Genomic DNA, 12,836 nt, shown 5'->3' on the forward strand with positions numbered 1-12,836 from the left:
ACTGTATGAGTGACCAAGTGAGTGTGAAATGAACTGTAGGAGTGCGTTAGTGACCGTACAAATGACTGAGCGAGTGGTAGAATGACTCACCACGGGGTGCCCGAGTGGCATGGTGGTAAGATGTTCGTCTACCATCGTGAAGGTTGTTGTCAGGGTCCCGGGTTCGAACCCAAAAGAGGATATCGATAAGATATTTTCCCTAACGAACTCGAGGCGACCATCGATAGACAGCGCCTTCACTTCCAACCCATCTCACTAATGGCAGTAAATTGCAATATAGCGATATGGCCAGAGTTGGTGTTTGGTGAAGTAGTAGACTCACCACGTGAGTGACCGTATCAACTAGTGTGCAATTGACTTTATGAGTGAATGACCGTATGAGTGACCACGTGACTGACCGAATGGCCGTATGAGTGAGCAAATGAATGACCGCATGAGCGACCAAGTGATTAACTGTATGAGTGATCAAGTGAGTGATAGTGGGATTGACCGTGTCAGTGACAAAGGAAGGAATTGAGCGATGGAACGTTTGAGTGAATAAGTGACTAACCGAATGAGTGACCAAGTGAGTGGCTAATTAAATACTGGTGTAAGTTTCCTAGTGAATGATTGAGCGTATGAGTGACCGAGTGGCTGACGGAATGAAAGACAGAGTGAATGCTTGAATAAATTTGCGAGTGACTGAGTGATTGAGCATATGAGTGATCAAGGGAGAGACTGAGTGATTAAACGTATGAGTGACCGAGTGACTGACCGCGTGAGTGACCGAGTGGTTAACTGCATGAGTGACCAAGTGAGTGACTGTATATGTGACCAGGTGAGTGACGGTACGAGTGATCAAGTGAGTGATCAAGGGACTGACCGTGTGAGTGACCAAGGGAGTTACTGAGTGATGGAACGCATAAGTGAATGTGTGACCAAGGGAGTTACTGAGTGATGGAACGCATAAGTGAATGTGTGACCAAGGGAGTTACTGAGTGATGGAACGCATAAGTGAATGTGTGACCAAGTGAGTGACTGCATGAGTGACCGAAAGATTGATAAAGTGAATGACTGCATGAGTGACCGAAAGATTGATAAAGTGAATGACTGCATGAGTGACCGAAAGATTGATAAAGTGAATGACTGCATGAGTGACCGAAAGATTGATAAAGTGAATGACTGCATGAGTGACCGAAAGATTGATAAAGTGAATGACTGCATGAGTGACCGAAAGATTGATAAAGTGAATGACCGTATGATTGACCCAGTGAGCGACTGAGTGATTGACAAAGTGAACGATTGAGTGATTGACAGAGTGAGCAATTGAGTGATTGGCAAAGTGCGAGGGTGGATTTGTCTGCAAAGATGATCCTCCTCATCCCCTCTCTTTGTATAGGTGGTTACGTAGACCAAGTGACTCACACTTTAATGGATTCTAAGAATTTAGAATTTTCAGTTTAAGCATAAAATATTTTTCCCAAATTTACGACTCACACTATCATTCATATATTCACTCATTCACTCATACGGTCACGCGTACGGTCAAGGTAGGCAAAATGACAGGGGTCAATTTTCGATTAACTTGATTACTCACTGAGTAACTCATATGATCACTCACTGGGTCACTCATATATTCAGGGCAGGTGAAATGTCCGGGGATAAATTTTCAATTCACTCGATCACTCATGTATTCATTCACTTGGTCACTCATGCGATCAGGGGAAGCAAAATGTCACGAGTAAATGTCCAACTCACTTGATCACTCATGTGGTCACTCACTTGGTCACTTGTACCATCATTCATATGTTCACTCACTTGGTCACTTGTACCATCATTCATATGTTCACTCACTTAGTCACTTGTACCATCATTCATATGTTCACTCACTTGGTCACTTGTACCATCATTCATATGTTCACTCATAGAGTCACGCGTACGATAAGGGCTGGCGAAATATCAGAGATAAATTTCCGATTTACTTGATTACTTACTGAGTCACTCATATGGTCACTCACTGAGTCACTCATATAGTCACTCACTGGGTCACTGATATGGTCAGGGCAGGCGAAAGGTCAGGGCGAAATTCCCGGTGTGAAATGTCCGGGGCGAAATTTCCGGGGGCTAAATGTACCGGGGTGAGATGTCAGAGGAGAAATTTCCGGGGAAAAAAAGTACTGGGGACGAAACGTGCCAGGGGCGAGATGTCGGGGACGAAATGTCGGAGGCGAAATATCGGGGGCAAAGGTTCCGTGAACACTGTCCCTTACCCTCCCTCTAACCCAGTTTCCCCAACCCTTTTTTGTCCCGCACACACACGCACGCACGCACACACACATCGGCCCCTTCTTCAGAAATTTTTTTTCTCCCATCTCCCAACGCAATCTTCGTTTAAAAATCAACCTCCCAATGCAATCAATAATAAGCCATGGAATCCTATGTTATACCCGTAGTTTCTATCGCCTCCCTGGAACATTCCATCGTTCCCAAGGGGGCGTTAACGCCCACATCGGGAATCACTGCTATAAGGAATGTTGGGATCAGAGACGTGCGCGCGGGGGGGGGGGGGGGTAACAATCAAAAATTCATTTTTTGGTGCAAAAATATTTCAAAAACAACTGAAATTTCGGAAGAAATGCATGTTATTATAATCGATTTCTGTTAATTTGAATGTAATTTGAAGGCTAAGCACTCCAAATTTCTCTTTAAGAAATTCGTTGCTACTCCCCCTCTAAGCCAGAGGTCTCGAACCTTTCTCTAGTCGCGAGCACTGACTGCACTCATTACCAAAAAAAAGAGAACCCTTACGGCAAGTTTGACATGCAAAGACATGAAATCAGGATGACATCAATCCTTGAATACAATTTGTGGAAGGTGTTTTAAATTGGAACGTTGATCAAGTGCTCGCGAGCACGAAATTGGACATCAGTAACGAGCACCCTGAGTATTTCAGGGAGTACTACGGTGCTGGCGAGCAACGGATTGTAGATGCTTGCCCTAAGCCATGTATGCTAAACCATGTCCTGCTGCTAAATGTAACCCTCGGGTTATCTGATGTGGCACACCACCACAAAAATAATTTTTAAAAATGAACTAAGCGGCACATTTACTGATCGCTCAAGTGACCCGTGGCACAATTCTGGAGCATTTGAACAGACCATGGGTCATTTTCAGATAACTCAAGTATATATATATATATATATATATATATATACGTATATATACACACGGATAACATTATCCGTGATTCTAATAAGCTTTGTCAGCTGTACTAGAATTGCAATTTAATCGTATGTTAACTCTGATTACAAACGCATCAAGATGACATTTGTTTTTTTTGGTGCAGTTTGAAGATCGGAAGCCGTTACGTGATAGTGATGTGCGAATTCGAAACGATCAAGGAAGCCTTCAGCCGGGACGCTTTCTTCGGAAGGCCTCCCGATTCGACCTTCCAGCTCCATCCTGAGACGATAAGTGAGTCCTTCTAAAAGTTTTTTTGGCTTAATAGAGTGTAAGGCAGCAATTGAAGGTACATCATGTGTGCATGAAAGTTACTTATTGATTCATTTGTCTCTGCAGAGATCGGTGCGATCCAGGACATGGGATTCAAGGAGCAGAGAAGATTCGCTCTTCACATACTCAGGGATCTGGGTTTCGGAAAAGTTTCCATGGAGCAGCACATGACGGTTAGGGATGTTTTCTTGAGCTCTTTACCATGCTTAGAACTTCCCATACATCCCAGATGGATTTCGGCCATAATCCCGGCGATCGAAATCCCGACAAGTCCAAATTCCCGACGAGCCACAATTCTGACAGCCGGCATCCCGATAGACCAAAATCTGGGTAAGCCATAGTTCCGACAAGTCCGAAGTCCCGACGAAACACAGACCCGACACCCTCAATCCTAACAAACAAAAATCCCAACAAGTCCGAATCACGACAAGAAACAGTTCCGACATTACTACTTACCCGTACATGCACCTCGTAAACATTCCTTTGAGGAATTTCAAACGAATTGGTACACGTAAGAACGTGCGTGTGTGTACATGCGTGGCCACAACGTGTTAATGTTACGGCCACGCATTTTCATCGTATCTTAATCTTCCCTAGGACGAGCTGTACGAGTTGCAGGCAATTATGCTTGTATCGTGCCGTGCTGCCATTGTCTTCTATATTTTGAAGTGAGAATAACAAGTGTCCGAATTTAAACAGCCACGAACACACACAGCTTCGACAGCCGAAATCACGACAGACAAAAATCCCGACGAGTCAAAATCTCCACAGCCACAAAATCCTGACAGACCAAAATCGCAACATGGCCAGAAATCCCGACAGACCAAAATACAGGGTGTCCCATAAATTTGTAAACAGTTTAAAAATTCATAAAAATTGAAAGAAATTTTATATTTGAATGCGGTTTGTGCAAAAAAAAAAAAAAAAAAAAAATAATTCTCGCGAAGAAGGGATTTCTAACTTTTTTGGTGCATACGCGATGTCAAAATTAGTTGAAATTTCCTTTTTTAAAGAGGACGCCCCTCATGAATGCAAGAGACAGAATTTCATGGAAAACTGCACTTATTTGCATGCAGGCAAATGTTTACTAGCATATATAATCACACAGCACTAGAATACTGTATACCTGTATTTCCTTCATTTTTTATGAATATTTAAACACCGCGTATATATACTCTAGTGCTGTGATTATGCTTGTAAATATTTGCCTGAGAGAATGCAAATAAACTTAATTCCCCGTGAAATTTTGTGATTTTGCTTTTTTTTTTACATTGCCCTCTATCGGCCAAAATTTGAACTGATTTTTTTTTTTTTTTTTTTTAATGTACAAATACATAAAAATAATTCAATTCATGAGAATAACTTTTCTGCAAACTGTATCAAAGTACAGTCAAACCTCGTTAGTGCGTCACCCGGTTAACACGTCACTCCGCTTACCGGGTCACTTTTTGGAAGTCCCAATTGTCCTCGGGCAGGAATTGGCACAGCTATGGCTTACTCCGTTTAACGAGTCACTCCGCTTACTAAGTCTTATCTTTGCTCTCCTATGAGCGACTCATTAACGAGGTTTGACTGTATATTAATTTGCATAATTGTAAATATATTTAATTACAAAAATTTAAAAGTTGAAATGAAGATTAAAGTAAAATGTCTTTTCACCGGATAAATTTTACATTTCGAATATTCATCGGATAAACTAATGTTGAAATTTGACGGGATTATGATCCATTTCCATCCCTAATATAGCTTCTGGGTAGTTTTTTTTTAAATCCCTCGGAGAAAATCGGTATTACGGGAACAACGGTGATTTCACTCGTCAATTGTCACATTGTGGTTCCAGCACAAAGAATGACAACTTTGAGACCAAGGAATACAAATACAACGCCACAACAGGCAAAATGCCCAACGAGGTGGCTGAGAAAAAGATTCCCCATAGCAAATATGGATGTCATATATTTCAAAAATACAGCAACCCAATTAAAAATGCAATTAACACAAATTATAAACAATATATACACGTGATAGAATACTATACAATGCCCATAAAGAATACTTATGGTTGCCTTATTCTAAGAATGGATAGCTTCTCGATTTACCCCAACATGTTTATCGTATTTCTTTTTGAACGTGTCAATTGTGCTACAATTTACTACCTCCGAGGGTAAGCTATTCCATTTATTAACAACCCTATTAGAGAAAAATTCCCTGCGACACCATAACCTAGAATTGTCCCTCAACAATCGATACTGGTGTCCCCTTGTAAAAGCAGTCGATTGGCGGTGTACTAAAAGTTCATGGTCCATCCTATCCATCCCATTGAAAATTTTGAACACTTCGATCATATCTCCTCGACACCTGCGTTCAAGGACGCAGGACGCAGGACCAGAATACAAGGACCAATCCAGAAAAGATTGGAAAGAAAGATTAACTTGACAGAGACTATTGTAATTCCAATATTTATAAAAACATTCTCCTTCCTTTTTGACTATTCTACATAATATTCAGAAATAATGCATTTTTTTTTCAAGTCGTATCTTAATGTCTCCCAGGACGAGCTTCACGAGTTGCTGGGAGAGATGTCGAAACGAGTCGGGAAGCCCGTGAACATGTCGGACCTGCTGTCTCCCAGCGTGTCGAATAACATCTCGTCTCTGGTCTTCGGCAAGAGAAGAGACTTCAAAGATCCCGAGAGGATGATGCTGGACAAGTTGATTCGGGAAGTCGGTAGACTCGTTGGGCAAGCCACGTGGCACTCTTTCTTCCCGTGGGCGAGGTTCTTGGTCCAATCCCTGCAGCTGGGATCATACGGGAAGATCGTCAGGAACTTCAGGAAACTGAGGGAATATGTCGGGTATGGAACGTGCATTCAATCGACATTTTTTTAACGTTGAATTTTCAGCGCGAGGGGTATTTTGATATAAAACAAGTCTTCAAAAAATATTTACAGGCGAGAGATAGAAGACCACAAGAGGACACTGCAGCCGACTGTCGCGCGAGACTTCGTGGACAGCTACTTGATGGAGATCGAGAAAAGGAAGAATCAACCAGGGACAACGTTCAAAAGTATGACCAGTGGTTAATGACGTTATCCTTTTGCAAGTTGATTCGTATAAAACCAGCGCAATGGGCATGGGCGGAGATACGGGGGGGGGGGGCGTAGGGAGAATTGCCTCCCCCCCCCCCAGCGTCAAAGGTGGAGTCGACAGATGTAATGTATATGCGTGTATATGAAATGACATCATCATTGTCGTGCCCCCCCCCCCAGACGTCCAAGTCTATCTCCGCCTATGCCAATGGGTTCGCTAATGATTCCGTAGTTGATACATGTAACCGCTAAACACGAGGAATTATTGAGCTCTCGGCCGCGTCAACACCTTCTGTAGCAGAAAGGCTTCACGCGAAGCTTCGACGTCACTAAAGTCGCCCATTTAACTTGTAGCCATTGGATAAAGCAGGTCGACGTATAGGAAATCTTTACCTTATTTTTTGCAGTATATTCAAAGACTATAAGTGAAATGGACGACTTCAGTGACGCCACGAGCTTCGCACCGAAGGCTTTCTGCTATAGAAGGTGTCGGCTGTGTAGAGTGGAATAAACGAATAATTTGCGAATGGCGCAAACAGGTGGCAGCACGTACGGTGTCAAGATCAAGCCATGGCTCCAAGGGGTAAGCTGACAAGGCTCCAGCCCTGGGGCCCGGGATGATTGTCATCATTTTTTTGTTTCTTCACGTTATAAATTCATCATAAAGGGGCCCGTGAAAGTCTGGTCGGGGGCCCGTAAAAGATCCCAACCTAGGGGCCCTGCTTCAGGATGTGGGGACCATGGATCCCAGACCTCTTAAGTCAAGGCTTAAAAGGTCTGGACATACTAAGACAGACATATAGAGGGGGGGGGTGGTTCTGAAAAACAGAGTGAACACATTAAACATTGAAGCACACCCTGCTTCACATCTCACAGAGGTATCGAAGCATTCCCGAGGGATGGGTGTATTGCACAGTGTGCACAAGAAAACATCACACTCACACATTAAAAGAAATGTGAAGAATAACATTCCAGCTGCTCACTAAAGGAACAAACACTACAACGCATTACTAAGAATATGAAACATCGAGTGATCGCGTGCCGTTCAAGAAAACGGCTCCCGCTTTCAACACCTGCTCTAATCAAATGAATGGCACTCGAACGTACAGTACACAATCCAAGGTCAGTTATATATTAATTTATGTTTTACTATATAATGACATAGCATAATTATTATGTATGACATATTTTGTGATGTAACTCATTTTGTGGGGGCGGTTCTATATGAATCAACCTGCGTAGACGGCGATGATAACTTATGTAAAGATTTAATTCTCATGACGACACTAAGTACAACCGCCTTATTCCAGTCCCCGTGCTGTTCGACATGGTGAACGCTTTCTTCGGAGCTGGAAGCGAGACGGTTCGGCTTGCATTGGATTGGCTGCTGCTGGTCTGTGCAGCTAAACCCGATGTTCAGAAGAGAGTCCAGGACGAGATCGACGATGTCATCGGAGGCGACCGGTTCGTGACCAAATCCGACGATAAACGGATGCCTTACACCAGCGCCTTCATCATGGAGACTTTCAGGTGGAAGACGTTGGTTCCGATCAATATTCTCAGATAGTGAGTATGCAGAGTCTTTTTTGATTATATACGCATATAATTAATAAATTCTGTCTGGCGCTCAGACAAATTGCATGGTAGGTGTTCGAGCACCAACAACACCCCCCGGATCAAACGCCATTTCTGAAAAAAAAAAAGGGCTGAAACCACCGCACTTGTCATCATTCGATGTGCGGCTGCAAGGCTATGCCTGGCGTCTGTAAGTGGGGTATTTGCCCAGTGCCCTGCAGGTGTGGATTTACACTATATACAGGGTGGTTATAAATAAACTGACACTACTCAGATGCATATAGCACCCATTCTGATGAAATGTATATAGGATATATGGACTGGGGGAAAGAAAGATTCAGTTAAAAAAAGTTCAATTTATGATTACCAGGTGAAAAAGTGACGCTTTTTATCGCAATTATTCCCCCCCCCCCGGTCCAAATAACGCATGTAACAAGTTTCAATGGAACACGTCCACCACATAACGGGCGCGATATAGGTCGGAGTAGCGTCAGTATAAATAAACCAACAACTATTCAGCTCAATAATACTGGCACTACTGCGACCTATGTAGTGCCCATTCTAATGAAGGTATTTCATTGAAACTTGATGCATACGTTATTTGATACACAATAATATAGACGCGTCTATAAACAGCCGCCATTCATGGGGCCCCATGGTGAATGCCGAGTCCTTGTAGCAGACCATCAATATCGCAGCTGAACACAAGGCTTTCTTCTTTTGCAGAGAAAGATTCGAAGAACTGATGACGATGGCGAAATTCGATTCTCGAAAGTTTTGTTCGAGAAGATTCCACTGTCGAAGTCTTGAGGCTAGTAATTCTGCTTTGCTTTCGGACAAATCCAAATCTTGTTCAGTTCGAGTTAAGTTTATGTGGCGCAGATGTTTAATGGGCGCGGTAGCCCGGGTCGATAAGATACTCGCCTAAAGTACCAAAGGATGTTTAGAAGTGTCGCGAGTTCGATACCCGGTTCGTCCTTGTCAGAAAACTTTCCTAACACAGGGGTACAACAGAAACGGCGACATGACCGCAGAAAAAATTGCTACCGCAGAGAGTCCCCCATCGAAGGGTTAGCGCACCAGCCTCTCGATGAGTATGAAAACAAGCCTGCCGTTCGGAGTCGACAATAAAGTGTAGGTCCCGGTCTAATTAGCCCTCGTGTGCAGAAAATGACCGTGGTGCGACAAAAATGATCAAAAATAAAAAAAATGAGCAGATGTTCCATCAAAACCCGGAAAGCCATCATCCATAGCACCCATAGTGCCATCACATGCTGACGTTGGCGGTTTAGAAGATTTTGCGGACTCACGGAGATCTTCCTCGTGTGAACTGATAGAAAAATCTGTAGGATGCTCTGCAATAGGGAGTCCTTCGCCATTCGAGACAGGACGCAGACAGCAGATTGTATGTTAGAGTATTCATAGAAATATTTACTGCACAAATGCAGCAACATACGTGTGGGGGCTCAGTCTTTGTCCTGGTCGCTTATCTTACAACCAAAATACAAATGATACGCTTTCTCAACTATGGCACTGATGGTCTTTTCCCGTGCAGCAAATGTCACACAAGTGTTATTAGCACTATTAACGCAGTCACGAGACATTGATTTTACACTGTAACAATCACTTGTGTATGCCAGAGCTTCGAAAAGTAATGAAAGGACCTTACTCGATGCCGTGCCGTCTCGCGTTAATTAATGAACTATTGCTTGATCTTGCGCAATCACAGTCGCGAAGCCGCCAATAGAAACTTGGTGTGTGTGATGCAACACACCAATTATTTGTGTAAAGGGATGATGCAATATGCCGCAACAGTTTAGTCCCCATATATTTATCTTACTAAATTGCATTATATTGCAACGTCTGTTGTCTTCTATATCACGCGATCTATATAACGGACAAAACATCCGTATCTCTTTTTCAAGAGCCAATCAACTTTTTTAAGGTGATGTTCGTGTTCAGCACGTTGAAATCATTCAGGTTTGGGTTCTTTCATCTGAGAAGCAATTTCACTGTTGACCAAGTATTATGAGTCATATATTCGCGTCACATACTTGCCAAATATATGCGCTTTTTTGGTGAATGAAATTTTTATCCGTTGCGACTCTCGGTGCCCCTCTATTTCCCGTTATTGGTGATTTTTCAGCAACTTCAGCCGCCCTCGACTGAAAAAAAAAACAAAAAACACCATTCTCTCAATTTTTTCCGTCGCAAAAAGAATCCAAATCAACGAATTCCTTCAGTTTATAAGAAATTTACAAAATCTCATTAATCTCATCATTCTATTTTTGCACAGCACTTTGCAGGACACTACGTTGAATTCGTACTTCATACCCAAGAACTCGTACGTCATAGCGAACTTGTGGTCGGTTCATCACGATCCCAAACTGTGGGGCGACGACGTGAGCGAATTCAAGCCCGAAAGGTTCCTCACAAAGGACGGCGAACTGGCCCGAAAGCCAGAATACTACATCCCATTCTCGATTGGTAATTAATTATCTATGATTTCCATGGTTCTTTCGATATGTTTGATGGTTGGACAACAGGGGTGCCCGAAATGATTTGCACAGCAGATGTCTCTTCAACTGTTGACTTTGGAAACACACTTTCAGTTACAAAATGTTTTCAAATGACGGCGCAGTCACCTAAAATCTCGAAATTTTTTTCAGGGGTCTTGTACACAGAAAAATAAAGAAATTAAGGTACGGGAATGCGTTCGAAAGTAATTTTCTATAAAATGGTTCTGGAGGGAACTTTAATCACATTTTTTGATAGAAAGTGTCTCAAAAATGGTGGAAACAGTAATAAATTCTGGACTACCTATGTCGCTTTCCCTGAAGAAGTAGTGTATATGTTAAATTTTATGCAAAATTCAAGTGATATTCGAAACATGATTGCAAAAAAACTCTGGAATTTTCACAGTACATTGAGATGGTAATGGTGTAGGTTAAGAACACAAAAAATATAAAGGATTGCATGGTATGCTAATAAGTTACGCTCAAACCTGTTAAAGTACGTGTGAATTTTTTGGAATTTCATCCGACGTATCGTCTATAAAAGCACTCCAATTAGACAAACTTATGTGATGCACCTTAGGTTTTGGTTCATAACCTCAACAATGTGTAGCAAAATATTATATTAAAATTTTAAAACGATTATAATGAATGAAAAATCATGTTTCAAACTCAAGTAAAAACGCCAAAAATAACATTCTTCGTTGAAACAAGTTTAAAGTTTTTATTCACGGATTACTTGTACGTAAAAATGCAACACCAAAGTGAACCTAAGAGATACTAACCCCCGGCCTGGCAAACATAGTTCGCCATACGGGGTTTACGACTATTATTTAGGCAATTACAGAATTTTGACAAATTTGAATTTGATTTATGTTTCGCAATTTGTGAACCACGCCCTCAATCATTCGTATATTGCGCTGTAATTGCGGCTCTAAATGCAGCGCTATGATCACTAATAGTTGCTCCTTTTGGAATCTGGATGTTTTTATAATGCACATAAGTGCAGCCTACCCTGTTTTCAATCCTGTATCCATCTGTGTGTAGATTGAGTTTCCCATAGTATCCTTTATGATCCTCATTCCAGTCGATCGTTTTCTCCCACAGTGGTATTAGAGCTGGCTTATCTTCTATGCGCTCTCTTCCAACAATATTTTGATTCACGCATATTTGTTCTCCAAGTTGAGACAATTTATTTGTAGAAAGTATCTCAAAATGGTGAAAACAATAATAAATTTTGGATATGCTGAAAACTTCAAAGTCAAATATCTCCGTTAATATTGTATTTAAAAATATGCAATCTTTTGTAAATGACTTTTCAGAGCCCCGCATTTACATGCCATCAATTGAACGTTTTAGCAAACATAGTCTACATAAAAAGTCAATTTTTAAATTTTTTATGCATACGACCCCTCGGGAGGTTTAAAACATTTCCAGCAACCGCACGTCATTTGAAAACATTTTGAAATTCAAAGTATGTTTCTAAAGTCAACGGTTGCAGAGATATCTGCCGTGCAAACAATTTGAGACAGCCTGTATATATATATCTTATTCATCTGAATTTCGACGTCTCGACTTGTCTTACAGGAAAGCGTGCATGCCCAGGCGAAACTCTGGCTGTCGCCGAGATATTTATGTACATAACGACGATACTTCAGAAGTTCACCGTGAGACTACCAGAAGGAACTGACGTCGGGAGACTGTTCGATGGTTTCCTAGGTATCGGCCTGCAACCGAACCCTTATGAACTAGTACTCAGCACAAGAACGCGACAGCATTACTGAAAGCAGAAGGGTTACTTCTATACATAGAAATATATCGCATCCATATTTGTTATGGGCATCTTTTTCTCAGCCATCCCGTTGTGGACTTGTATTTGTATATGAGGACATGGATAGAATCATATTGTCATGTTTCAGTCGTTTTCAATAATCTTATTACCTCAAAAAAAAATAATAATAATCGGTTCTTTTGATGGAGAATCTAAATATTATGTTTCATGCATTCATATGCTGAATGAATAAATCTGAAACAATTTATATGTATCAGATAACATGCCCTTATACCGACTGTTTCATCATCGGCGATCCGAAATCGCTGAAACTATAAATATGGGTCATAAGTGCGTTCAAAGGTTATGCGGAGAATCACTGAAGCTATAAATACGAAAT

At 41.7% G+C, this 12,836-nt stretch overlaps 1 protein-coding gene across 1 annotated transcript in view; it reads left to right on the forward strand.

Annotated features, from left to right (window-relative positions):
• LOC149084650 (cytochrome P450 18a1-like) overlaps positions 1–12,522 on the forward strand; it is a 13,669-nt gene extending 1,147 nt beyond the window's left edge. Inside the window, exons 2-8 of the mRNA XM_089235047.1 lie at positions 3,326–3,453; positions 3,559–3,665; positions 6,042–6,343; positions 6,440–6,555; positions 7,888–8,143; positions 10,449–10,639; positions 12,253–12,522. Of these exons, the coding sequence (XP_089091173.1) occupies positions 3,326–3,453; positions 3,559–3,665; positions 6,042–6,343; positions 6,440–6,555; positions 7,888–8,143; positions 10,449–10,639; positions 12,253–12,449 (1,297 nt within the window). The 3' untranslated portion in view covers positions 12,450–12,522. The remainder of the gene's footprint in view (positions 1–3,325; positions 3,454–3,558; positions 3,666–6,041; positions 6,344–6,439; positions 6,556–7,887; positions 8,144–10,448; positions 10,640–12,252) is intronic.
• The last annotated feature ends 314 nt before the right edge of the window (positions 12,523–12,836 follow it).

This window comes from Pholcus phalangioides, unplaced genomic scaffold, assembly GCF_987345545.1.
Source record: "Pholcus phalangioides strain wild (caught in Gottingen) unplaced genomic scaffold, Ppha-v1.0 ptg000008l_1, whole genome shotgun sequence".
NCBI lineage: Eukaryota > Metazoa > Arthropoda > Arachnida > Araneae > Pholcidae > Pholcus > Pholcus phalangioides.